The sequence below is a fragment of the Saccopteryx leptura genome, chromosome 10, assembly GCF_036850995.1.
Source record: "Saccopteryx leptura isolate mSacLep1 chromosome 10, mSacLep1_pri_phased_curated, whole genome shotgun sequence".
Taxonomy (NCBI): domain Eukaryota; kingdom Metazoa; phylum Chordata; class Mammalia; order Chiroptera; family Emballonuridae; genus Saccopteryx; species Saccopteryx leptura.
Genome location: NC_089512.1, coordinates 14,973,756 through 15,000,019, shown reverse-complemented (window position 1 = coordinate 15,000,019; position 26,264 = coordinate 14,973,756). Strand labels below are relative to the sequence as shown.

At 48.5% G+C, this 26,264-nt stretch overlaps 1 protein-coding gene and 1 pseudogene across 1 annotated transcript in view; one reads left to right on the top strand and one right to left on the bottom strand.

Moving 5' to 3' along the window:
* The window catches only part of ITGA9 (integrin subunit alpha 9), a 352,967-nt gene that overhangs the window by 209,753 nt on the left and 116,950 nt on the right, over nt 1-26,264 (top strand). The window contains exon 18 of the mRNA XM_066350935.1: nt 14,630-14,780. Within this exon, the coding sequence (XP_066207032.1) occupies nt 14,630-14,780 (151 nt within the window). The remainder of the gene's footprint in view (nt 1-14,629; nt 14,781-26,264) is intronic.
* Nucleotides 4,339-4,454, bottom strand: LOC136382722 (5S ribosomal RNA; annotated as a pseudogene).

The following is a 26,264-nucleotide window of genomic DNA, read 5'->3' as shown; positions in this document are numbered from 1 at the left end:
GTATGACTGTGTTGTTGGTCTCTTGCCACTAACACCAGACTCACCCACCCCACAACAGACTTGGTTACTGTAAGAAAAGCCACATTCCAAAGACGCACAGTGGTTTTGTTTTCTGAGCTAACTCTTCCTGCGCACACATTTTTCCTGCCGGACACACACCCTCTCGTTAGCTTCTCTCCCCAAGTGTGTTCTGAGCCCCTGACATAACCTCGGGTGAATTGGAAGGCGGCCCTTGGGCTCTTCACAGACAAAAAAAAAAAAAACAAAACCCAAAAAACCCAGGACAGCTGTGGCTTAGGAGGGATGATCCTTTTGCTTTGTCCCCAGTGGTCACTGGTCCCCTCCCCGCAGAGCCAAAGGTGCTCATAAATCACAGTTCATCACTGCTCAAGTGAGAAGGAGGGCCACTCTGTAAAGAGCTTGTAGATTTTAGGAGCCTTCCCCACCCCCCGCCCCCCGACTCCATTGCAGGGGATCTCGATCCAGGAATGACAGGATGACAGGGCCAGGTGGAGGCTCTGGTGCCCCGCCCAGAGCCCTTGGCTCTGCAGGTGCCATGCTCCCAGCTGTCACTGTGTTGACTGCTAAGGGCTTACAGCTGGTCCGCCTCTGGTCTGGAGAAGGATCCTTACCTCACAGGCAGTCAGTCATCTTGACTGGGAGGTTACACCCGCCCTGGGGTAACCCTCAGCCAATCACTGACCAATTTGGGATCCCAAAAGCCAGCCCCCTTGTGTCAAGTGCGGGTGATTCCCTGCAGTGATTGGTGCGCCAGAGGGTGTGAATCAGGCTAAGGCTGGACTGCCCAGGAGCCTCTCCAACCCTTCCCCACCGGCTTCCCTGGCCTCCTGCTCCGCAGGGCATCTCCTGGGACCCACCCAAGTCCTCATCACAGGCTGTGTACTGGGGACCCGCCCTGGGACCCTATCAAACTTAGACCTCGTGTTTTGTTTGTTCATGCGCCTCAGTCCAGACAGTCTCATTCTTCTTGAGGACTGAGTTTCAAAAATAAACCCAATCCGATGGATTTATCAGATAGTAATGGGGGAAGCACTTGCTGGTGGGCTTTTTATCTGCTTGCTTGAAATTGGAGGGCTTTGGGCTTTTTAAAAACCAGGCCTTGGAGTGATACGTAGAAGGTGCCTTCTGGTGGCGAATGGGACTTCGTGTCCTGTAGGGTTACTGCTGTTTGCTTCTTTCCTGGGACTTTGCTTTTAAAGAGGACTGTCCAGGCACGAGGGATAACAGGAGAGGGGCAGCATTGTGAGAGATGGCTTTCACTGCAAACCGCCCTCCCTGGAGGGCACCGGCCGGTGCGTAAGGGAACACATGATGTTCAGGCGGTGTAGGCAGCCCCCCTTGCCGCGAACACCGGGCTCTTTTTGGAGAATGTTTCCTGTGATAATGAGACTTCAACAAGAGATAAATGCCACTGTTTCTGTCAGTAGATATGTTTCTTTAAGGAAATAAAAAAAGACGCATGTTTTTAACTTTTCTTTTTTTTTTTTTCCTGGTGCGGAAGACCACAAACAATTTAACCTCCTAAGCCAAGAAGAGGAATCTCATTTTCGTACCTCCCTGATCCACTTGCTCACTTTTAAAGGTGGCTCACTATTGCCCAGGGACAGTGGAATCGAGATGAATGACATCAAAGCCATTCTTACCTTTTCTCCTGGTGTCGGGCTCTGAGCATGCTGTCCACGTGGCCTCTATGTGGCCTCTCCTTCCCATCATGACATCAGTCCCTCCCTCTCACCTTCCTATGGGACAGAGGTTCTTAACCTGGGTCCAGATCCCCTTAGTGATCTGTGCATAGAATTCATGGGGGTCTGTCAACTTGGATGGAAAAACGGTCGCATCTTTATTTTCACTGACTTCGAATTGGAACTTAGCATTTTATTTATTCAATAGTTATGAATGCAGACAGCGAAGTGTAGAAGTGTTAACAGGACCCGTGACACACAGAAATCCCTGACATTTTCACATCGAATTACTGTATTGCAGATATTCCAAAGTATCATTTATATTCGTCCCGAACTCACAGTGATGGTAGTTTGTAAATCTACCACCCAATCTTATTAGCCAACATTATTTTTTTAGTTACCGTTCACCACGCATTTTTAAATATAATTATCATTGTATTTTATGTAATTGGTTTCTTTGTAATCCTATTTTTTTCACTTTATGCATTTAAAAACAGTGTTTTGAGAAAAAGTCCATTCACTTCACTAGTCTGCTAAGAGTATGTGGCAGCATAAAATTAGGTTAAAAACCCTGTTCTAGAAGTTTCCCCTTAGTGTGAAAACAGGATGGAGAAACAAATATTTTGCTCTGCGTACTAGAGCAGATGGAAGATCTTTGCTGTAATATTCGGAACTGGGACTGTTATAAAGCTCTGGCCACGTTTTCCTGTCTCGGAGGCCCTCGCGGATTAGGAAATAACTGTTCATTTCTTGTTCTTGGTTTATTATTTATTGACGACATGGGTAACTGCTCATCGGCGCTTAGATGAGCTTGAGGAAACTAGTGCTTCAGGCCCAAAGCGGAGAGACTCGGCCAGGTGGTGAATGTGGCAGCCACGAATGGGCCCATCGCGGTGGTTCTGTGTGCTGCGTGCCATGTGTGTGTTCTGGCGCCTGCTCTCCAGGCCTCCAGAGATCCGGAGGACCCAGGAGGAAAGAACTCCCTTCCCCTTGTGCCTGGGCCTGCTCATCTCACAGGAAAAAAAGTCGCTTCCAGATCCAGGGAGGCTTGTACTTCCAATATGTTTTATTGTCTGTGACCCTTTACATTCCCCGTTTGGTTCTTGAGCTAGAATCAGGGGGAAATTATAGCCGTGACAGTGTGGGGGGATCACGGTGGCCATCCTGGCTTGGGTCTGTCTCCTGAGTTGTCTGGCCTGCCATCCTCTGAGACGTTGCACATCAGCGCTTTGTGTTTTAAGTATGTAGCGGCCAGGTTCGACGGGCAGCTTACGTGTGACATAAGGTGGCTTTGTGCCATTGCTGGGGAAAGTCATACATCACTGTACATCATCCCTGTCTTATGACGTCAGACCTCTGAGCAGCCCACAGATCTCGAGGATTCCTCTGCCCCCCGAAGTATTCTTTGCCTTTCATCCAGTTGTTACAGTGAGTGAACCTCACTGATTGGTTCCAGATGTCCTAAGATTTAGTGATTCCGGAAACTACCCCTACAGTAAAGGCTGATGAGGATTTGAATTCCTCTGTTAGCTGGGAACCAGCAGTTCTTTTCACAGTGGAACAGGAGGAAGGAGCCTGAGCTGCTTGGAGGGACGGGGAGGGCGCTCTGGCCTCTCGTGTTGGCCTCATTAGACAGACGATGGCCTTTGAAGCCAGGCCTGATCCTGTCCCTGCATGAGTTACTACATGAGCCAGAGCTATAGCCAAACAATTGCTAGAGAAGCCAGTGAGGATATAGGCATATTACTTTTTAAAAGTAACATCCTTAGTGTTAATTATTTGAATGTTGCTAGGGAAACCACGAGTTTGGCTCAGATCACCTTAGTCAATGTTTTTCTCTCTCTATGATCATAAAACTGGCCCAGGTGGGTACACAGGAGGGAGATTGAGGTATTTCTGGCTCTGTGTAAGTGGTTTTCCAACCAGAAATTCCTGTTCCAGGCATCATGTCCCTAACCCACTGTAAACTTTAATTGATGTGCCTTACAGAGGTGCCTCAGGATTCCTATCTGGAGTTAATAACCATTTGGGTCTGTTTTGCATGATTAGAAAACATTTATAAAGCACGGTGAGATGTGAAGCCATCTCCAACTGAACGGCGTACTGAAGCTGACGATTGGAAAAAATTAGAACCGACGTCCATACACACATATAGTTCACTTGGTTTAGGCAAGTATTTAAGGATATGAGCAGTATGGATGTTAAAGCTTCTTAAAATTAAAGATTTAAAACAAAAACCAATTATTAATTAATGTCAGCTGTTTAGATCTTTTTTTTAAAATGTCTTTGAAAGTAGTCAAATGTTCCATGGGGGCTGGTGGAGGTAAGGGACAAGCTATGTAAACACATCAGCCCAGGGATTCAGCTCAAGTCCGAACTAATTGGGGACCGGGGGACTGTTCGGGGACATCGAAGTCAGGACAGCTGGCGGGGAAGCTGAGTGGTGGCGGAGGTGGGGCAGGAACACCTGAGAAGCAAGCTGGTCCTAGGTGCCGCTCTGAGCCTTGAACAAAGTGGAACGTACTGTAGGTGTGGGGTGAGCGGACCCTGAGCCAGTAAGCAGGAGGCACGTGGGGTGGTTTAGAGCAGGCGGCTTGAAACGTTAGCTGAGCCTAAACAACAGGAGGCTGCCTGAGGGCTGAGCCCACGGACTCCCATCGCTCTCCCATCCAAGTACTAACCAGGCCCGACCCTGCTTAGCTTCCGAGATCAGACGAGATCGGGCGCGTTCAAGGTGGTATGGCCGTAGACTCCCATCACTCTCGAGCAGTGGTTTTCAACCTTTTCGCACTTGCGGACTGGAGAAGACAGGAGAATTATTTCAGGGACCGCTAAGGCATAAATCGCCCAGAGCATAAGCGAATTTGATTAAGATTATTGGGTCTGTAATCTTCATACATCAGGGTGGTTAACTCTTTCGCGGGCCGACACCGGTCCTCGCACCAGCTGTTGAAAAACACTGCTCTAGAGTATTTTAAAAGATAAAATAAGATTAGATTTGATTTCTTATATATAGTTAGAATTACACCTATTGGTACAATATTGTTTTTGGCTTCTTGGTACTTTTTCTCTCTCTCTCTCTTTTTTTTTTTTTTTTTTTTTACCAAAAATTGTTTTTATTTTAGAAAACATATCTTTTTTGGCGTTCTTGGTTATTAAAATAAGTCCCTAAATATTTGTCACACTATAACTAGTACCTTATAAATCAGGATACCTTAGTGACTTTTTTTATAGCAGTGAAAATGGGTATTTGGATTCTAAATGATTTGACCTGTCCTATCCGTAAGATCTATAGGAAGGCAACTAGTACCTTATAAATCAGGATACTTAGTGATTTTTTTATAGCAGTGAAAATAGGTATTTGGATTCTAAATGATTTGACCTGTCCTATCTGTCAGATCTGTAGGAAGGCAGAGGAATAGGCCATCACTAACTGAAACGAGCCAGCAGGACAAAACAGCTTCTCCCTGCAGGAATGAGAAATTTCGGAACTTATCCTGGGACACTCCGTGAGAACTGACTCCTTTGTAGTCTCTCGCTGTACTTCAAGGTTTCCTGGTCCAGAGTTCTGTCACGTAAACATGACTGTGTCTTGGGGAGAGGATAGCTTTCGCCAGCTTATTACAAGCTCGAGAAGGGGGCTAAGAGTCTGAAAACGGGGTGCCTACCACTCCTGTGCAGAACTTGGCGAGCGCATCCACCCCGGCATCTTCTCTCTAAAGGCTGACAGCGGCAGCTTTATTCTGAGGAGGTATAGAAATGCTGGGGTTTTGAGAAAGGTTTTTATATTGTTTGGTCTAGATCACTAATGTGCTGTAAAGAGGAGTTAGCTGTATCACAGAGGAGCGGCCTCTAGTCTGGTTCTTGGAATGCAACTGCTTCTGTAAGGACTCCAGGGGACTTTGGGGACAACTCTCAAATGCAAGCAGTAGGATTGACACTGAAAGCTCTCAGCGCCTAGAGGTGAACAGAGGCTGAGGAATAAACACCATGACAACATTGGGGGACAAAGTGCTGTCAACACTCTGCCTTGAAGGTATTGACAGCTGCCTTCCTAGGTTGGGAAGCTGAGGGGAGGTCTTTCCAGAGCGCAGACCCTGCAGCGATGGGCTCAGAAGTTGTGTGTGCTGCCGTCTGTATCTTCTTGAATTTATCTGTAGTCGTTCTCTCTCAAGTGGATTGCACTGAGGAAGCTCAAAATAGGTACCCATCAGATTCAGCCAGGGCATTGTCCTGTGTGTCTTACCTTATGGTGCCCTGGTTTAGGGCAGGGATAACATTAAAAATAATCAACGAGGCCCTGGCCGGTTGGCTCAGTGGTAGAGCGTCGGCCTGGCGTGCAGAAGTCCCGGGTTCGATTCCCGGCCAGGGCACACAGGAGAAGCGCCCATCTGCTTCTCCACCCCTCCCCCTCTCCTTCCTCTCTGTCTCTCTCTTCCCCTCCCGCAGCCGAGGCTCCACTGGAGCAAAGATGGCCCGGACGCTGGGGATGGCTCCTTGGCCTCTGCCCCAGGCTCTAGAGTGGCTCTGGTTGCAACAGAGCGAAGCCCCGAAGGGGCAGAGCATCGCCCCCTGGTGGGCATGCCAGGTGGATCCCGTTGGGGCGCATGCGGGAGTCTGTCTGACTGTCTCTCCCCGTTTCCGGCTTCAGAAAAATACAGAGAGAAAAAAAATAATAATCAACGACCTTCTCAGCCTGGGGATACCTACCTTTAAGAGCATTTGCCAGCCATAGAAAACCAGTATAATGCCCCTCTACAGTTTCTAAAGAAGGGAAGTGGCCAGGATGTGGCTCACAAGGGGTTGGTGGGATGTCTCCACAGCCTTGGGCCCTGTCCAGACATTCAAAGATAACAGGACTAACTGTGCTGATCCGCCGGCGACAGGTCGCACTGGCTGGCTCCTTCTCCCATTCATAAAGCTGCGTCTCCCACTCACAGGACCCTGCAGCAGGCACCGTCGGGGCTGTCTACATCCCTTTCACCTTTATGTTCAGGCCTGGTGTTCAACTCCAGTATCTGCTTCCCTACCCACCCTGTTCACCTTGTCTACCAGGCCAGAGGTGCTGGGAAAAGATGTCTTTCCTTTCCCACAGAACCCTCAACCGATGACTGGAGGCAGCACTTAAATACGTCCCCCACCAATGAGGTTTATTTGCATAGTGTCCAACATTGGGCATCAGATTTTGGTGAAACTCAAAATTACTTTGTGGGGAAGAGAAGCTCATATGTGGCACAATTTTTCTTTTTTGACATTCCACAATAGTCATTACATCATTTTACAAGCGAGTTTTAGAGGCTAAATATTATAAATTTTTATTTTTTAAATTTTATTTTACCCAACTTTTTAAAATTTTCCTGGACCTCTACTTGGCAAGTTACATAAGCAGATATGTGTCATTGAAGGTTAATCACAAATCATACATATTATTAAAGGCCAAATGCATTAGAATTTACTGAGTCTTGGCCCTGGCCTGTTGGCTCAGGTAGAGTGTCGGCCCAGCATTTGGATGTCCCTTGTTTGATTCTCAGTCAGGACACACAGGAAAAGCACCCATCTACTTCTCCACCTCTCCCCCTCTCACTTCTCTCTCTCTCTTTCCTCTCCTCCTGCAGCCATGGCTCAATTGGAGTGAGTTGGCCCTGGGTGCTGAGGATGGCTCCATGGCCTCTGCCTCAGGCACTAAGAAGAGCTTGGTTGCTGAGCAACAGAGCAATGCCCCAAGTGGGAAGAACATTGCCCCCTAGTGGGATTGCTGGGTGGATCCTGGGGCATGTGGGAGTCTGTCTCTCTGCCTCCCCGCCTATTAAAATTAGAACAGGTACTTCAGAGTCGTCTTACCCAATAGGCAAGGTCATCAAGGTCATTATACACCAGTTGCCATCAGTTGTTGGCTAAGAGCTGCTACAGTGCTGTTAGGGGCTTGATTCCTGGCACTCCACTGGCCTGCAGAGAATCAACCCAAAACTGACATTCAGAGTCCTGGGAATCTGGATGCAGCCAACGTATTCTGCTGACCTCCCCTTGATCTTACTGCTAAGGATGTCCTCTTCCTGCTCCTTCCCACATTATTTCTGAGTCACCACCATTTCTTATTGTTTTCTGTGCCTGGAAGGCATCTCCTGATTTTCTGCCTTCCCCCTCCCCCATAAGCTCCTTGTTCTTTCATATGTGGCTCAATTACTTCCTCTCTCGGGGAACTCTTTAGGGCGACTTCAGTCTACAGTGATTTCTCCCCCCTGCATTTCTGCGGCACCTTTTTCTGCACCTGTTCTTCCGCCTGACCGTGTTCACCTGGCGGTCGGTGTATTGCCTTCACATTGTAATCATTTCATTCGGTACTTTGTGTTCGTATCCCTCAAAGGAAGACATCAGATGAGCAACTGTGATTTTATGGGTTTTTTTTTCATATCTGTAAGTTAAGCACTAAGAGATGAAAAACTGAGAGTTGTCAACAGAGTACCGACAGAAGTGCTGAAGAAGCCTGGAACTGTCCTGAAGGCCACCACCAATTTCAAGGAAAGTTGTCACGAGGAAAAATAAGCACCTCAGATAGCTTTTGTAAAGAGACACAGGCGTCCCCAAACTACGGCCCGCGGGCCGCAATGCGGCCCCCTGAGGCCATTTATCCAGCCCCCACTGCACTTCTGGAAGGGGCACCTCTTTCATTGGTGGTCAGTGAGAGGACCACTGTATTTGGCAGCCCTCCAATGGTCTGAGGGACAGTGAACTGGCCCCCTGTGTAAAAAGTTTGGAGACCCCTGGCTACACCTTCCGGTATTCTAAATATTTTAAACGCTAAGAAGGGCAAACGCAATTTCATTTCTCTTCTTAGTAGAGCCAAATGAGCTTTCTGGGTATTTTATACAGAGTTGCTGTGTTTTCCTGGACTCGCGGCGCAATGGGAATGCCGGACCAGGAGGTAGGAGGGCTGCCTGGCTCTGCCGCCATCTGCTGAGCCACCACGGGAAAGGGGTCAGTTCCTCGGCCTTCATCTGTGACATGAAGACTCCAGTGGGCCCCCAGATGTCACATTCCGTTTCTGATTTGATGATGTCTTCCCATGTTTTAAGAACAGAAAGGATTGTCTGTGGTTTGAAATGGCGGTGGCTATCATTCATTTCCTTGCTTCCCTGACACATTGTTGAGGAGACCTGTGATTGGTGGGATACTGAGTTCTTACTCAGGAATGCTGCCCCCCGTTTTGACATTTCTCCTATAGGAGAGGATGCTCTGCTTCACGATTTCCTTTTTAATATGATTCCTGTGAATGGAAAAACCGGGGGTTGTCTGCATGCACGTGCGCACGTGTGTGTACACAATCAATCTTAACATTTTTGTCGACGGGGTTATCATCCCATGAATTGTATGTAGGGACTCATGGCTTGCCTCCTTAGTAACACCGTGCCTCAAATCTTCCCGTACCCCTCCCCTTCCCTCCCCGCCCCTGCAGCATCTCTCCTTTGCCTTTCATAGTATAAAGGCTCTCATAGGGATGTTTTCTCATCTCTCTGGGTCAGCACTTTGCACATGTGGACATCACGTCTTAATGTTTGTCTTCTCCACTAGACTGCATACTTTTTGAAGTCTGGAAACTATCCCTGGTACGTTAAGTTGAGAAGGTAGTTTCTTCTTACTCTCTCTCTCTCTCTCTCTCTCTCTCTTTCTTTCTTTTAGGGGGAGAGAGAGGGGGCAGACAGATGGGAAGGGAGAGAGATGAGAAGCATCAACTTGTAATTGTGGCACCTTAGTTGTTCATTGATTGCTTTCTCATACATGCCTTGACTGGGGGGCTCCATCCAAGCCAGCGACCTTGGGTTTCAAGCCAGAGACCTTTGGGCTCAAGCCAGCAACCATGGGGTCATGTCTATGATCCCACTCTCAAGCTGACAACCCTGCACTCAAACCAGTGACCTCCAGGTTTTGAACCTGGGTCCTCAGTGTCTCAAGTCGATGCTCTATTCACTGCACCACCACCTGCTCAAGTGAGAAGGTAATTTCTTCAAGTAATAGATGGATGGATGGATTGGATTGGATAAATGGATAAATGACTAGAAATAAGAAGGGAAGGAAGAAGGAAGAATGAGAAGATGGAAGGAGGAAGACAAGAAGGAAAAATGGATAGATTTGACTTCCCTATACTAATCTTTTGGTTGCCATTATCAAATATAGTTGAAGTTGACAAGTATAATATCAATAATAATAACAACATAACAAGATTTTAAAACTCAAATACTGTTGACTAGAATGCACTCGGTTAACTCCTGTATTCACATCCTTTACTCACAGAATATTTAAGCTAGCAGCAAAAGAAAACTATTGTGTTGAATGGAAGGTAGATTATAACCGCAGATTATTTAAATAAGGTCATGATTTATATCTTTAAGACTTAAGGAAGATAAAAAAAATGATCCAGTGGAAAATTGTTAAACACCATTAAGCTACTTCATTTCTTCCCTTAGCATCTTCACACAAAAACATTTTATATAAAATTGTTTCCATGAGGGTAGAAGGGGAAGAATTTAATTTAGTAGCTTTAGTGGTTCGGCCTATGATGATTGACATGGGAATGTGTTGCATTTTCCCAACAAGGAACTTTGAAGTTGCGCACTCTTAATCTAAGGCAATGAGCAAAGTCACAGACCAAGATCTACAGTGACCCTTGGGTACCACACAGCCACCAAGATAGTGGCACTAACAGCTGATATGGAACACTGAGTGAATGATGCCAAACTTGAGTATAAATCCAACATACTCAAAAACAGCTGCTGTAAGATGTATCAGGACAGTTATAGTTGTTATTTTTGATAACGAATGAGCAATATGTTTCTAGCAGGCTGCAGATGTGGGTTAAGAGAAGCTTTATATACACTGTACTGTTTGGTTCCTATGTTGACTATTAATAATTCATTTCTTATAAAAAGTACCTCAGAATGGTAGGTGTTCAAAGTAATACGACCCACTTAAAAGACTGCACAAGCAAATTAAAATTAATGGGAAACTTTTTTTCCAGGAACTAAAAGTTCTTGAAAACTAGAAAGATTGTTCTTTACTAAACAAAGAAGGACCCAGGGAATGTTTGGCATCAAAACCCTGTGCCTGGTCATTTTACTCTTTCAACAGTCCTGTCAGAAGTTGGTCTTCATGGAGTCCTGTTCTTTTCAGATGTCATGAAAAGAGATTTCTTGCCAAAGCCCTTCCCGACCGAGATGGAATTTATATAAAAGCTGTAGCTCAGAATGCCTTCATGCCAATGGAAGTTTGGCACTGACTTCAGCTCAGCCCCCAGATAGCTGGGTGATCTGGGTCAATGTGTGTGTTTCCCCCCGGGGGGGTGGGGCTCAGCTTCTTCATCTGGTAAATGCAAAGGTTGTTGGTTGGTGTACATGTTCATTCATACATTCCACAAGGGTTTGTTGAGCACCCACTGCGTGCCAGGCACAACTCTGTCACTGGAAGTTCAGAGATGAGTAACACCAGACAAGGGTTCTTGCCCCCTGGTGCTTAGATCCTGATGGGGGTGGGAGAGACAGATGGTTCTGATCAAATATCTGCACAAATAAGTGTCATTACAACACTGGTAAGGGCTGGGAGGATGGTGGAACACATGGGGCTGGAAGAGCTCTAACAGGGAGGCTTGGTTCACCCAGGAGGGGGCGCAGAGTGGGCCTCCGGGGGTGTGGGGCTGTCAGACATGGGCTCTGATGTCAGGAGTGGGCATTGAAGGCATGGCCGGCACTGAGTTCTAAGCCCAGCACAAGGCCTTGGCCCAGCCACCTTATCTCTCTGCATCGCAATTTCATCTCTAAAAATGGAACTAACATCAGGAACCTTTCATGGTGTTGTAAGGTTTCCGAAGGATGACATGTTTGAAAGTACCCAGCACCAGGCAAATTGCATTACATTTCGTTTCTAAGAATAGCTTTGGAAACAGAGATGTTCTATTTTATACTCAGGTTTTTAGCTGTGGAGAAGGAGTGAAACAGCTTTGAGGCTTCTTTTTTTTTAAAAAAAGGCTGAATTTCACAGTCTGCCCTGGAAGGTGCCTGGCTTTTCTTAATCACAGGGCCATGCCTGAGTCACTTGACTTCGAAACCCCAGGGATGACCCTGCTGCATGATTGCATAAGAGGTCTGAGCTTTGGGGGCCGGCAGAAGGTTAGACATCCCTGGCCCAGTCTCTTGCCATTTATACACGAGGAAAAGCAGCTGATGATGAACAACAACACTGGGTTAAGGAGGCAGCCCCCGGCCTCATGGTCCATGCTTTGCTATATTGTCTCTCTGTTTAATATTCCATTTGGAAACTGGATGTTCTCTGAGGCGACTGGGCTACTTGTGAGTGCTTACGCAGTTCCTTCTCGAGATAGAACAAGCTTAGCTTTCTCTCTCTCTCTCTCTCTCCTCACTCCTCAAGGCCCGAGGATTACTCCTTTAATCTTACAAAAGCAAACAAGAGGACAGAAATAACCCATCAATTGTTTAAGATTAAAATGGCCAACAATAATAAATAATTGCCACAATAGCTTGAGGTCAGGGTCGTAATTTACTGGAGGCCATTCAAGAATTTGAAACTTTTCTCCAAGTTAATTTTTCACATCTTGTTTGGATCCTTAGAGCTCTTGCTTCAAAAAACAAGACCATCAGATCTCTCCTTGCACATGTTATTCTTGTTGACGTGCCAGGCATGCAGGAAAGTGAGGTCCTCTCTTCTTGGAGGGGTAATGAGGACTCCTCCCTCCCCAAATCTGTATTTCAAAGTACTTGAGCCTACTGAGAGTTTGGATAGTTCTCTTGACTTGCATGCTCTACTAGCTCTATCAGTGGTTGCAAACAACCACAAACATGTGCTGGTTGATTTAAACAGAAAAGGAATTTATTAGAAGGATACGGGCTGGTTCAAAGCTTCGCCGGGAAGGCTGGAGAAGCACCGTGACAGGAGACAAAGGAGGCAGGGTTGAGCTCCAGAGCCACCTCTGGGCTCTTGATCTTCTCTGTGGCCACCTCAGGTGATCTCAGAGGGTCCCAGTGTCTTTGGGCAACCATCAAAATTCATGACTCCAGTTAGGGACATCAGCTCACCACACTGAGGCTACTTGACTCCTTTAGATAACATGACTGTACTTAGATGCCCACACATTAGTAACCAACCCTAAACCTAACCCAAAATAGAACTCTAACCCTAACCCTAACCCTCATGCTAACCCTAAATAGAACTCTAACCCTAACCCTAATGCTAATTCTAAATAGAACTCTAACCCTAACCCTAACCCTAACCCTAAATAGAACTCTAACTCTAACCCTAACCCTAAATAGAACTCTAACCCTAACCCTAACCCTAACCCTAATCCTAAATAGAACTCTAACTCTAACCCTAAATAGAACTCTAACCCTAACCCTAACCCTAAATAGGACTCTAACCCTAACCCTAACCCTAAATAGAACTCTAACCCTCATGCTAACCCTAAATAGGACTCTAACCCTCACCTTAATGCTAACCCTAACCCTTTCTTCTGGTGTGCCCCTCCCACTTATCTTGAGATGTCCCCCAAACAGGAAGATGTCAGGATGCTGAGTGTCTAAAAAATATCAACTGTCAATGACACAAACCCTCATGTGTTTTTATAACCACACCCAGAACGTGACTTCTTCCCTCTACCTCAGCTTCTGCCACGGGGGTCTGGTCGGCCATCCTCTCCCGCCTGGGTTGTATGAGGGCTCCCTGACCAGACTCCCTGCCTCCCCCAACCACTCCCTCCTGCCACCAGGGTCTGGTCAGCCATCCTCTCCCACCTGGGTTGTACGAGGGCTCCCTGACCAGGCTCCCTGCCTCCCCCGACCACTCCTTCCTGCCACCGGGGTCTGGTCGGCCATCCTCTCCCGCCTGGGTTGTATGAGGGCTCCCTGACCAGACTCCCTGCCTCCCCCGACCACTCCCTCCTGCCACGGGGGTCTGGTCGGCCATCCTCTCCCGCCTGGGTTGTATGAGGGCTCCCTGACCAGGCTCCCTGCCTCCCCCGACCACTCCCTCCATGGGCTGTTCTCACAGCCAGTGTGCGCCTTTACATACGGATGGAGGCCAGGTCCCACTGCTCCTCCACTCGGCTCTGCAGGGGCTCAGCCCAGAGTCACCCCGGGGTCCTGATGGCCCAGCAGTGCCCTACGTGACCTGCTCCCCCCAGTGCCCGCGCCTCTCTGAGCCCTTTCCTCCCACTCTCCGCCTCGCTCGCTCCTCTCGGCCCCGCAGGCCTCCTCGCCAGTCTGTGAACATTCCAGGCACAGCTTTGCCTCGGCCAGTTCCCAGCTGTCTCTGTGTCTTGCTCATTAGGGAGGCTTCCCTGACCACCCTCTTTCATACCGCCACCCACTCTTCCTCCAAATCCGGTGCTCTCGGTCCTTCTGACGCCTTTGCAAGTTTCCTCCACGGCTCTCGTCACGGTCTGACCTGTGGGCTTGCGTCCGTGTGTCTGTGCTTTGCTGTCTCCCTGAAGCGACTAGAAGCAGAGAACTCTGTTTTGTTTGCGGCTCTTTCTCTAGCACGTAGAATGGTAGTGATGGGTAGGTAGGAGGTGCTTAAAAGTACTTGAATGACTTCATGTCTGGCTGGATTACATGTCTAGGTTGCTAAATGTCTTATAGTTTGCCAAGTGTGATGTATAGGAGGATTTCATGGGAGCCCCAGAGCAGCCTAGTCAGATGGGCAACACTGAACCCTCCTGGGCTCAGATGAGGAAACCGAGGTGCATGGGCTCTAACTGATTGCTCAGGGCTGGCTGGCTGCTTCCTGGGGTTCCTGGGACTGGCAGTTCTGATCCAAGTGGAATTTCTGCACACACACACACCCCCAGTAACCGCATGCCGCCTCGCCTTATGTTAGTGAAAGCCGAAAGCTTCAGGACCTGAACTGCTATTTAATTTTCATTGCAGCATTGATGAGAAAACCCCCTATCTAGCTCTGGGGGCCGTGAAGAATATCTCCCTCAACATCTCCATCTCCAACCTCGGCGACGACGCCTATGACGCCAACGTGTCCTTCAATGTCTCCCGGGAGCTGTTCTTCATCAACATGTGGCAGAAGGTAAGGAGGGCGCCCCACAGAGAGAGAGCCTCGGGTCCATCTAGCTGACTCTTTATCGTAGCTCAGCCTGGGCAGTGATTCTGCAAAGACGCCTTTGTTAAGTGAAGTGTCACTTGGGACGAATAGAATTGTTGTTTTCTTCCCGGATGGAGGAAGTATGTTTGGTGCAGCCAGAGGAGAAACTATAAATAGCTCCGGAGTGTCGGGGCAGGGTTGATGTCTTCCATTGTCTCCCACCCGTTCTCTCCTGGGGGACCTTCTCCAGACAGTGCTGTGACTGGCCCCTTCTCCGAGATGACACGGTCGCTGTCTCCAGCACGCGCAGTGTTCCAGAGAGTTCCAGTGTTAGGGCAGGCGTCATGAGAAACAAGATAAGGGACGAGGACACAGGGCAGCTCAGCGTGCTTTTTTGTCGCCGGTGATGATGCACTTACTTGATGTTTTCATTAGAAGGTCAATGGTCGTCAACCTCCATTTTGGCATGTTTATTTATTCCTGACCTAGTTGAGTGAATTGAGGAAGTTAAATTATTTCCATGAATTGAGTGAGCTTTGTAGAGTCCGTTAATTCATTTGAATGAATCGGAGTGTAAATGGCATGACTCAGGATGGAAAAAGGAGCCAAGATTCCCTCCTGTCTTGTAGTCTGTCTCAATGTCCCACCTTTGGGAAGAAAGAGCGGGGGCCTTCTTCACAGGCCACAGGAGGAATAGGAGGATTTAAACCAGGGGTCCCCAAACTACGGCCCGCGGGCCACATGTGGCCCCCTGAGGCCATTTATCCGGCCCCCACCGCACTTCCGGAAGGGGCACCTCTTTCATTGGTGGTCAGTGAGAGAAGCATAGTTCCCATTGAAATACTGGTCAGTTTGTTGATTTAAATTTACTTGTTCTTTATTTTAAATGTTATATTTGTTCCCGTTTTGTTTTTTTACTTTAAAATAAGATATGTGCAGTGTGCATAGGAATTTGTTCATAGATTTTTTTATAGTCCGGCCCTCCAATGGTCTGAGGGACAGTGAACTGGCCCCCTGTGTAAAAAGTTTGGGGACCCCTGATTTAAACAGACCTCGCTCTGCCCCGTGGCTGCTCTGACTGTCCACAGCTGTCCTGATGGGAGTTTTTGCGGCTTTTCCTAGTGTTGACAGCCTTGAACTGCAGGGCCTTGATGTCTGTGTGAAAATGGAAGCAAAATCACTTTCTGGGGAAAAACCGCCGTCCTGCCCACAGAGGAGCGCTGGATGTACCTTCAGAACTGCTGCCAGACTCCATAGTTCTGACAGGGTCATGCCAATCTTGCCCAGCTTGGAGGGCAACTGAAGCATATAGGGCCATCTAGAATGGCAGTGCTCCAAGACTTTCCAAGAGATCGTCTCAAACTCTCTGCTGCAAAATGGCTTTTAGGAGCTCTGGGGGTTGGGGAGGCCCCAAAACTAGTTAAGAGGGACCATGGGTAGGGCATGCTTTCGATTCACCTTTTACCCCCTGAAACTTGTCCCTGGTTTAGGCCCCGCCCTGTCAAGAGAGAGCCAAGTATCTGTAAGGTTTCAGCATCTCTGGCTACACACAGAATCTCTGTTACAGAATTGCTTGTGCTGTGATGCCATCTTTCTGTAAGGGGGGGTGAGGGGAGAGGGGTTTACTCAGGGACCAGACCTGTGAAACTCGTCTCTATGGTAACTGGAAGGATGTGGTTGGGACCGGGCCATTTCATTGCACCGATGGCTCTCACTTAGGACCCACGGGAGAAATTTCTCTCTGCTCTCAGGATTAGGAATCGCTGTGGTTTTCTGAACACTTGGGCATGTTTGTACCTGTGAGCACAGTCGTCCCTGTGACTGGGCTCTGTCCTCTCTGTTGTCTGCTGGAGCGTCCAGAGCTGGTCTCACTCTGTCAATATCTAGGACTTGGTGGTAGTAGTTCATACACTAAATAGCTTCCTGTGTCTTACTTCACATCTCTTCACCATGGTTTTCTTCTTACCTTGGAGGTTGCGCAGTATTCTATCATAGGACCTACTAAGGATTGCCTACAAATTTCTACATATATTAGATGTTTAATTTCCTTTTTTTTTTTTTTTTTTTTTTTTGTATTTTTCTGAAGCTGGAAATGGGGAGAGACAGTCAGACAGATTCCCGCATGCGCCCGACCGGGATCCACCCGGCATGCCCACCAGGGGCGACGCTCTGCCCACCAGGGGGCAATGCTCTGCCCCTCTGGGGCGTCACTTTGCTGCGACCAGAGCCACTCTAGCGCCTGGGGCAGAGGCCAAGGAGCCATCCCCAGCGCCCGGGCCATCTTTGCTCCAATGGAGCCTTGGCTGCGGGAGGGGAAGAGAGACAGAGAGGAAGGAGGTGGGGGTGGAGAAGCAAATGGGCGCTTCTCCTATGTGCCCTGGCCGGGAATCGAACCCGGGTCCCCCACACGCCAGGCCGACGCTCTACCGCTGAGCCAACCAGCCAGGGCCTTTAATTTCCATTTTTATTTTTTTAAATAATATTGTGATGACGGTCTTCTATAGAAACTGACATGAGAAAATGTGTATATTTTTATGAGTAGTCGGGGGCAGTAGCATTCGCTGACCACCTGCCATGCACCAGGGCTCTTACAGCCGTTTCCCCATTCTCCCCTTACTGCCTGTGATCCGGGAATCGTCCCTATTGGGAGAACGCTCGGGGAGTAGAGAAGTGAGACAAGCAGGATGGGGCAGGAAAGGGCTAAGGGTGTGCTGTCACAGAAGCTGGCCTTGGTCTGATCTGTAGGGTGGAGAGAGGGGGAGGGGTGTTCTAGAGCACGCCCCACTCAGCAGAGTCGTCTCCTCTGGAGCTGGTGGGGAGCATCCTGTCCACCCCTCTGTCATCACTGACCACTGTCGGGGGGTAGGTCGTCGCCGGCCAGGCAATCTGGACAAGCAGGCTCTAGTCGCTCAAGGACGTTGCTCCTGAGAAGGACACAGGTAGTTAATTAGCCACAGTAGCTGATCACTGGGAACATGAGAATACATCGTTTTTATCTCTTTGTCGCCAGTGAATTTCAACAACTGTTAACACCTTTGGCACAGGGAACCCTGAGTTTCACGTTGGTAGAAAGTTGACGAGGTATCAGGGGCTTGTCCGGATGAGGCGAGCGTGACTGTGAGAATGATGACATGGCACAGAGATTTCAGGCAGCGGCTGTGGAGGCAGGACCAACGGGCAAAGCAGATCGGCAAGACAACCCTCCGTGTGGCAGAAGAAGGTAAACAAAAAATCACCCTCCCGCGACTACAACCGTGACCGTAGTAACCAGGGATGTCGGTGGCATTGCTCAGCCCAGAACACCCATCTGACAGCGTCCGGGCGGGTAGTGGATGGAAGCCGAGAGAGCCCACCCACCCTGCACAGACCGAAATAAAACCAGCATGGGAATACGGAAATGATTTTAACAGAGAAACTGAGAAAATTCCAATTCAAGATATAGAGGGAAAGCAGACCTTTTAAAAAGATGATTAATAGGAAACAGAAGTAAGTTTTACAGAGCATTTACTTCCATTCTTGAAGAACTTCAAGAAAAGATCAGGGCAACAGAAGATCAGATAGTGGACTTACAGACTGGAAGGAAATGGAATGGACTGAGAGGCAAGCAAAAGTAACGATGGCAGATGTGATAAGGGGATATCATAATGAAGCCAAGAAAGCAATGGCAAAATGAAGATACGTGTGATAATCAGGAAAGAGCACAGTGAGCAGTATGGAAAACTGGTTCACTGTTGTACAGGGTATATCTGAGAAGGTCTCTGAGAATTCAGAGAAAAAGAACATAGCAATGAAGAGAGATGGCAGTAAAGACTACAGATCGGGAAGGAGGAGTCTGGCGATTCGGCAAAGGGAAAGGGTCCCAGAATAGTTGAAATAGAAGACACAAGCAAAGGAGGATCGCCATTTTCTTGAATGGATGCTGCAAATACCCACGCAAAAATATTGAGAACAATATAATGTCTACACATAGCTTTATGAAAATTTTTTTATTTTAAGGGTATGAAAATGGTACTGTTCCTATCTAACAAAATAAAGAAACCGGTTTTCTACAGACTTCTTTTCTGTAATATTAATATAAAAAATTAGAATATATTTCATTGTAAATTAAGAATTCTATACCCAGCCAAGTTGCCCTCCATTGTGAAGGCAAAAAAAAAAAAAAAAGGTGTTCTCATAAATATGAGAATTTATAGAGTTTATGAAGTTTCCTAGTTTGGATTCCCCCCCAAAGCTGGCCCTGACACAATGACTGAGGTGCAGGTGGTTTATTTGGGGGTGATCTCAGGAGGCCTTGTGTGGGAGTGGTGAGTTTGAACAGGGAAGGGACGGATGAAAGACGGGAAAGCGTGCGCGGATGTGCAGGTGACCAAAATCAGAAACCCCGGCTCTGTCCTGCTGCCGATTCTCAGAGGGGGGACAGACTCTGTGGAAATCACCTCAGAACCCTCCACCGGAGGGGTGAGGATTTGTCCACCACCTCCTGTCACTCATCAGGGAGAATGTCTCCAAGGCCATTAGCGCCCCAGAACTTCTAGCCTTCTCTGGCTATGCGCCACACTCCCTGGGGTGAGTGAGCGACTCAGGCAGAGGGACGTGGGAGCCTTAGGCCTGGGAGGGGACTGTCCGCAGGTGACCAGACCTCTGCTTGGTTCTGGGCAACGTGAACAAGGCGCTGTCAGCATCTGCTACAAGAACTGGTAAAAGCTCTAATCCCCAGGAAACCATTACTGAGAAATGGTCACAGAGAAAGCCCTCAAAAGTACAGAAGTTGCTGAACAAAAAGTGTGTTAAAGCCAAAGAGACAGAGAAGTAAGCAAAAACAATTTCTAAAAATATTTAAAATACTAAGCAAATGTTAAAAAAAAATAGTAATGATTACTGCCACAGCAAATAAATAATTTAAAAAATTAAAATAAGAATTAGTGGGCCCTGGCCGGTTGGCTCAGCGGTAGAGCGTCGGCCTGGCGTGCAGAAGTCCCGGGTTCGATTCCCGGCCAGGGCACACAGGAAAAGCACCCATCTGCTTCTCCACCCCTCCCCCTCTCCTTCCTCTCTGTCTCTCTCTTCCCCTCCCGCAGCAAGGCTCCATTGGAGCAAAGATGGCCCGGGCGCTGGGGATGGCTCTGTGGCCTCTGCCTCAGGCGCTAGAATGGCTCTGGGTGCAACAGAGCGACGCCCCAGATGGGCAGAACATCGCCCCCTGGTGGGCAGGCCGGGTGGATCCCGATCGGGCGCATGCGGGAGTCTATCTGCCTCCCCGTTTCCAGCTTCGGAAAAATGAAAAATAAATAAATAAATAAGAATAAGTGTCTGATATCAGTTACACCATAAAAATTCGGGAAGAAACTTTTTAGTCTTGTCACTCCTGCTGCTTCACAGTCTTCAGAATGGAGTGCAGACTCCAGCTGTTCACCAGCGACCGCGCTGAGCCTGGGCCTTCCCGCCTCTCCCTGCCCCGCACCCCCTGCAGTCCCATTGTCCACCACCGCCCGCATACGCGCTCAAATCCCATCATGATTTATTACAGAAGTTTCCCTTCCCCTGAGCCCTGTCTTCAAGTCCTAGCTCAGGTGTCACCTAGGCAGGTGTCTCACTCAGCTGCACAGGTGATGTGGATGGATGGATAGCCATCTAGCCCCAAGTCACAGAGCAGCCCAGAGCCCCGGCCCCCGAGATCTCCTGTCTTCTCTGTCATCACACAATTAGCAACAGATAAGTTTGAGACCAAACAAGAAATAACCGCTGAGATGCATTTTTCTATCCTAACGCAAGGCTGCTTTCGTAGATTTATGCCCATTCTTTCCTTAAAGGGAAGGCTGTTTTATAAAAATGTGGTGTGCACGTGGATGGCCATCTGCTGACTTTTCTGTCGCCTGTATAAAGCTAACTTGAAAACACTCTATAAAATAGGACTTAATTTGTTGGTGGCTGCCCGGCTGGTTGAGTGGCTGGCTGGCATGTGCTGTCTGGCTGGGGCGCAGCATGTAATGGGCGTATAATGGTCTCCCGTGGAGCAGTGGAAGGGGTCTCTGAGGGGCGGGGGCAGGGCGCACACCGAAAAGGGAGAAGAAGAAAAAATACAGGACACAGTTTGGAGCCACTGCACCGCACAGCTCCAGGGTCACATCCACGTGAGGTTCTCTCTGAGTGACACACTCCATAGGCTGTAATGTGAATAGCGCCCCCGGGAGTTGTACGGGCACATGGCCCTGGTGTTGAGATAAGGTCAAGTTTTAATTCTTCGCCGTGGAGTCCGTTGGCACAGAACGGCTTTGGCTCTTCTTGCCTCTTGTCTGTGAAACAGAATGGATTTGTTTGGACAGCAGTTATTAAGTACCTGCTAAGGGCCAGGGATGGGCCAGATGTTAGGAGACACGGAGATGAGCAGGAGCTGGTCCCAGCTCCCAGGGAGCTGCAGCCCAGCGGGCGGGCGGAAGGCATGTCCGCAGGCAGTTAAAGCACAAGGTGCCGACTGCACCACGGAGGTGCTGGGAAGTGGCTTTGAAGCACAGATGTGACGGTGGTGAAGCAAGTCGTTATTGCGACTGCTGGTCTTGGGCTGGACAAAATCCTTAATAAAGGCTTCGGGTAGATGGACGGGCCTCCTAAAAGTTGCTGTCAGCTCATGTCAGCATTGCAGAGCTAAGGCAGGTGGGGGGACAGTTTATTTTGGGTAGTGAAGGAGAGAGCTGGGCTGTTACAGCGATGAGGAGGCAGACGAGAATGAGGGAGGAGAGGCAGGAGAGGTCCAGTAAGACGGGAAGAGACTGTCCATGCGGGACAAAGAGCCAGTAACGCTCCTACTGCTGGGTGACCTCAGGACATCTTTGGAAGGCTGATGCCTGCTGTTCTCTGCTGGAGTTGCCTGTCAGTCAGGAATCCTGCATTCTTGAACGTCTCATGTGACAGAGAGAGAGAGAGAGAGAGAGAGAGAGACTCAAAGGGGGGCTGGTTTCATGAGCATTGACTCCATGGCATTGACTCTTACGATGCACTTGGAAACACACACAGGCGTGGGCAGTGTAAGCTTCACGTCAGGTGCAAGAGAACTCCCGGCTGACCTTTGGGTACAGAGGGGACGCAGCAGCTCGCCATGGAGTTACAGAGGAGGCCATGCGGGAAGAAAAGGGAGAACAGCAACAGACCCAGCGACCCAGGCTCTGGTCCCCAGGGTGAGCACTCTTAGTCTGAGTCTCCCCGGTGCTGACCTGGCAGCAAAGAACTGAGGACAGTTCGCTTCTTTGGGAGGTGCAGAAAACACTGGTGGGGAGGTGGAGAACTGATACGGGCAGGTGGAGGCCGCTAGTGAAGAGGGTGCTGTTAAACCAGCTACTGCAATATGCTACAGGGCTGAGTCCCGAAGGGCACATCTGGGAAACAGTCCAGTGCAAACCTCAGGGGCGAGGGCTACGGGATCCACACCCCCTTCCCACTGAGCCAACATCTGAGGCCTTCTGGGGGTGCACACGCCCCAGGACTCCTGTCCTGTAATGTGCATGAGCAGAGCCACCTACAGGTTTCTGGGGAATGCCCTCGGGTACAGAGATGCAGGCACTGGCACTGGCACTGGCCGAGGGCCGGAGTGCCGTGGAGGGGGCGGGGCATCTGCGCAGAGCTCAGCGGCAGCTGCTGGAAATGCCCGGAGCGTGGGAAGCACCTCATTGTCTAGGAGGCTTCGGGAAGTTGTAAATTGGCGGACGAGAACTTCACCAAGTTTCTACTGTGAGAACTAGTGACGCACACCTCAGTCTACAGGCGTGGGCCAAGCAGGTGTCCCAGGTGGGAGAAGGGGACAGGTGTGGGGCATGGGGAAGCAGCGGAGATGGTAAAAATGGGGGATTCCAGCCTCATCAAACTCTCAACAGGAGCCCATGGTAGTCAGGTAGGAGTCGCAGCCAGTGCCGCCAGGCTCCCTATATTTCAATAAAAGCCAGAAATCCACATTTTTATGTGAACTCTCATGACTTTGGCAGCTAATGAAAATGTTCTTTGAACAGAGTACGGGCCAAACAAAACATGTCGGCGGACCGCATCCAGGCCAGAGGCCACCAATTTGTGACCTCCGGCTTAGCTGTTTTCCATATGGTCTAGTCCCACCCTCCCGCCTGCTTGTCACAGGGACCTGCATTTCTGGTAAAGCCTCGTCTGTCCGCCGCCTTGAATGTGTCTCCTGTCCCTCTCTGGGTGGCAGATAAGCTAGCCCAAGAGATTGGAATTTGAGGGTGTCTGGTGTGAGCATGTTTGGGGGCAAAGGAGGCGATTAGAGAGGCTCCGCCCAAAAATGTCCATGGAATTTTTCAAACTAGTGATGTTTTGAAACTGTTTGCAGGCCGAGATGTCTGTATTTGGGTGGTGATGGCAAGAAACCATGAGGCTGGAGCTTTTTTATTCTAGGAGATTTTAGGAGAGAAGGAAAGTCAAGAGCTGCCCACGTGGAGAGGAGGGAGAGTGAGGCCCGCCTGGCAGCTGGCGGATGCAGGGGTGGACCACCAGCTCGGCTTCTCGCCATGGTTGTGGCCAGTGGTAGGATTCAAATAACTTAACAGCCGGTTCTCTGCCGAAAGGTGGTTTATTATTTCATGCGCTTAATGCTTAAATAAGAACAATAAAAGAGGTACACAAAACTAGACTATGTTATAAGAAAGGGTGTTGTTGTGAGTTGGAGGCGCAGAGAGAGAGAGAGATCAGCAGATGAAATCATCAAGGACTAGCAAAGGACCACCGCTCACTCAGGCAAATGGCACCGAGTTCGCTCTGTGTCCTATTTCTGTTCACAAGACTTCAAAAAGCTTGTTTACTGAGAAATTGGCATAACATCAAGCATAACTTTTACTTACAGATACATGGAGTACACCTGTATGATAGCTTAATAACAACATAATATCAAAAGGCATTAATCGCTATTGCTTCTATGGTTTCCACAACATTCCTCTCTTTATCTCAAGGGATAACCTTGGAAGGTACAGAAATTTTATGAGAATGTTTTACTGAGAAAAAGCCCAGCAACTGCCTTCAGTCACATAGACCTGTTTCAGTGACCTGCCTTCAAGTCACAAAACAATTCTCTTGGCAAAACATTCTTTTCTTGTTGGCTGTGTTCCCACCCAAGGCCATGCAATGGATTATTCCACTACAAAAGAGTTTTAAAATATTAATGAAAAAATATATTAAATGATACCTGACAGAAAACAATAAAACTGTTATTTAAGGTATCTCCATATTGCTTCCTGATTGGCGTCCTCGCTTGCAATTTTTTTCACCTTTGGATGGAACGAACATTATTACTGCAGGCTCTTAGAACATGCTGTTGCACAGATGAACATTAAAAAAGAGGAAGGAATGTAAATTTGTTATTTCCACATTGGGCGGCTGCCCAGGCGCCCACCTTAGACAGAACCCTGATGACAAGTGCTGTTTTAACAACCAGTTTGCTGAACTCAGCAAAAAAATTGGGGATCGGTTCTGCCGAACTGGCTGAATCCCACCACCGGATGTGACCTCAGGCCAAGGGTCTTCTCTCTGTGCCTCAGTTTCTTTCTCTATAAAATGAGATGTGCTGAGGATTAAATGAGGCCCATAGCTAACTTCTTGTGCACATTAGCACGATTTTTGTTTGTTTGTTTTATCGAGAGGCAGGGAGGCAGAGAAACAGATTCCCATATGTGCCCTGACTGGGATCCACCCAGCAAGCCCCCTACAGGGTAATGCTCTGCCTACCTGGGGCCACAGCTCTATTACTTGGCAACCAAGCTATTTCAGCACCTGAGGTGAGACCATGAAGCCATACTCAGCACCTGGGACCAAATTGCTTGAACCATTTGAGCTATGGCTGCTGAAGGGGAGGAGGGAGAAAGAGAGAGAGAGAGATGAGGGGGAAGGGTGGAGAAACAGATGGGCACTTCTCCTGTGTGCCCTGGCCGGGAATCGAACCTGGGACTTCCACATGCCAGGCTGACATTTGACTGCTCAGCCAACCGGCCAGGGCCGGCACATGTTCTATAGTTCATTCATTTACTCAGAAAGCATATACTTATCACCTACTTTGACCAAGATTACATGCTGAGGGAGAGGAGGAAAAAGAGCCAGAATATAAAACAAAGCACCTAAGCCAGAGGCTGTTGACTCTTCCTTTCAAATCAAAACTCAAGACCAGGGGTCCCCAAACTACGGCCTGTGGGCTGCATGCGGCCCCCTAAGGCCATTTATCCGGCCCTGCTGCACTTCCGGAAGGGGCACCTCTTTCATTGGTGGTCACTCACGTACAGTACTACTTCCGGTGACATGGGACACATGCGTCACAGCTCCGGAAGCGCGTCATATCACTTGTTACGGCTAGCAGTGACAAATATGGAACCGGACATTGACCATCTCATTAGCCAAAAGCAGGCCCATAATTCCCATTGAAATACTGGTCTGTTTGTTGATTTAAATTTACTTGTTCTTTATTTTAAATATTGTATTTGTTCCCGTTTTGTTTTTTTAATTTAAAATAAGATGTGCAGTGTGCATAGGGATTTGTTCATAGTTTTTTTTTTTATAGTCTGGCCCTCCAATGGTCTGAGGGACAGTGAACTGGCCCCCTGTGTAAAATGTTTGGGGACCCCTGCTCAAGACTCTCAGTCTTAATGAAAGATTGCAGGTGCATGCGCACACTTGCGTGTGCATGAGTATTTATACTGTCAAAAAATAGAAATGGGGTTCAAGTCAACATATTTACATATCTGATGAATTGCCTTTATATAAAAAATTAAGTTACATGAAAATTAATGTAAAACTCAACAAATATATGTCAGTTAAATAAATGTTTGTGTTAGCTCTTAGGGCTTCTGTTTGTTTTTAATTAGGCTTGTTGATTTTTTTTTTCATTAACTTTTTTTTTGCTGAAATACTAGAATTTTTGGTTTGGGGATGTTGACTTTTAAAAATCCGAGATATGGCCCTGGCCAGTTGGCTCAGCGGTAGAGCATCGGCCTGGCATGCGGGGGACCCGGGTTCGATTCCCGGCCAGGGCACATAGGAGAAGCGCCCATTTGCTTCTCCACCCCCTACCCCCTCCTTCCTCTCTGTCTCTCTCTTCCCCTCCCGCAGCCAAGGCTCCATTGGAGCAAAGATGGCCTGGGCGCTGGGGATGGCTCCTTGGCCTCTGCCCCAGGCACTAGAGTGGCTCTGGTCACGGCAAAGCGACGCCCCGGAGGGGCAGAGCATCGCCCCCTGGTGGGCAGAGCATCGCCCCTGGTGGGCGTGCCGGGTGGATCCCGGTCGGGGGCATGCGGGAGTCTGTCTGACTGTCTCTCCCCGTTTCCAGCTTTAGAAAGAAGAAAAAAGAAAAAAAAAAATCCGAGATATGTAATTGTTCAGATAAGTGATGCATGCGGTAAATAATATCAGAGTTTAGAGAATGGGGAGAAGGACGTACTCCGAAAACTGTGGCGGGGCGAGGCCCTGCATCTAGCAGACTGAGGAGGCAGG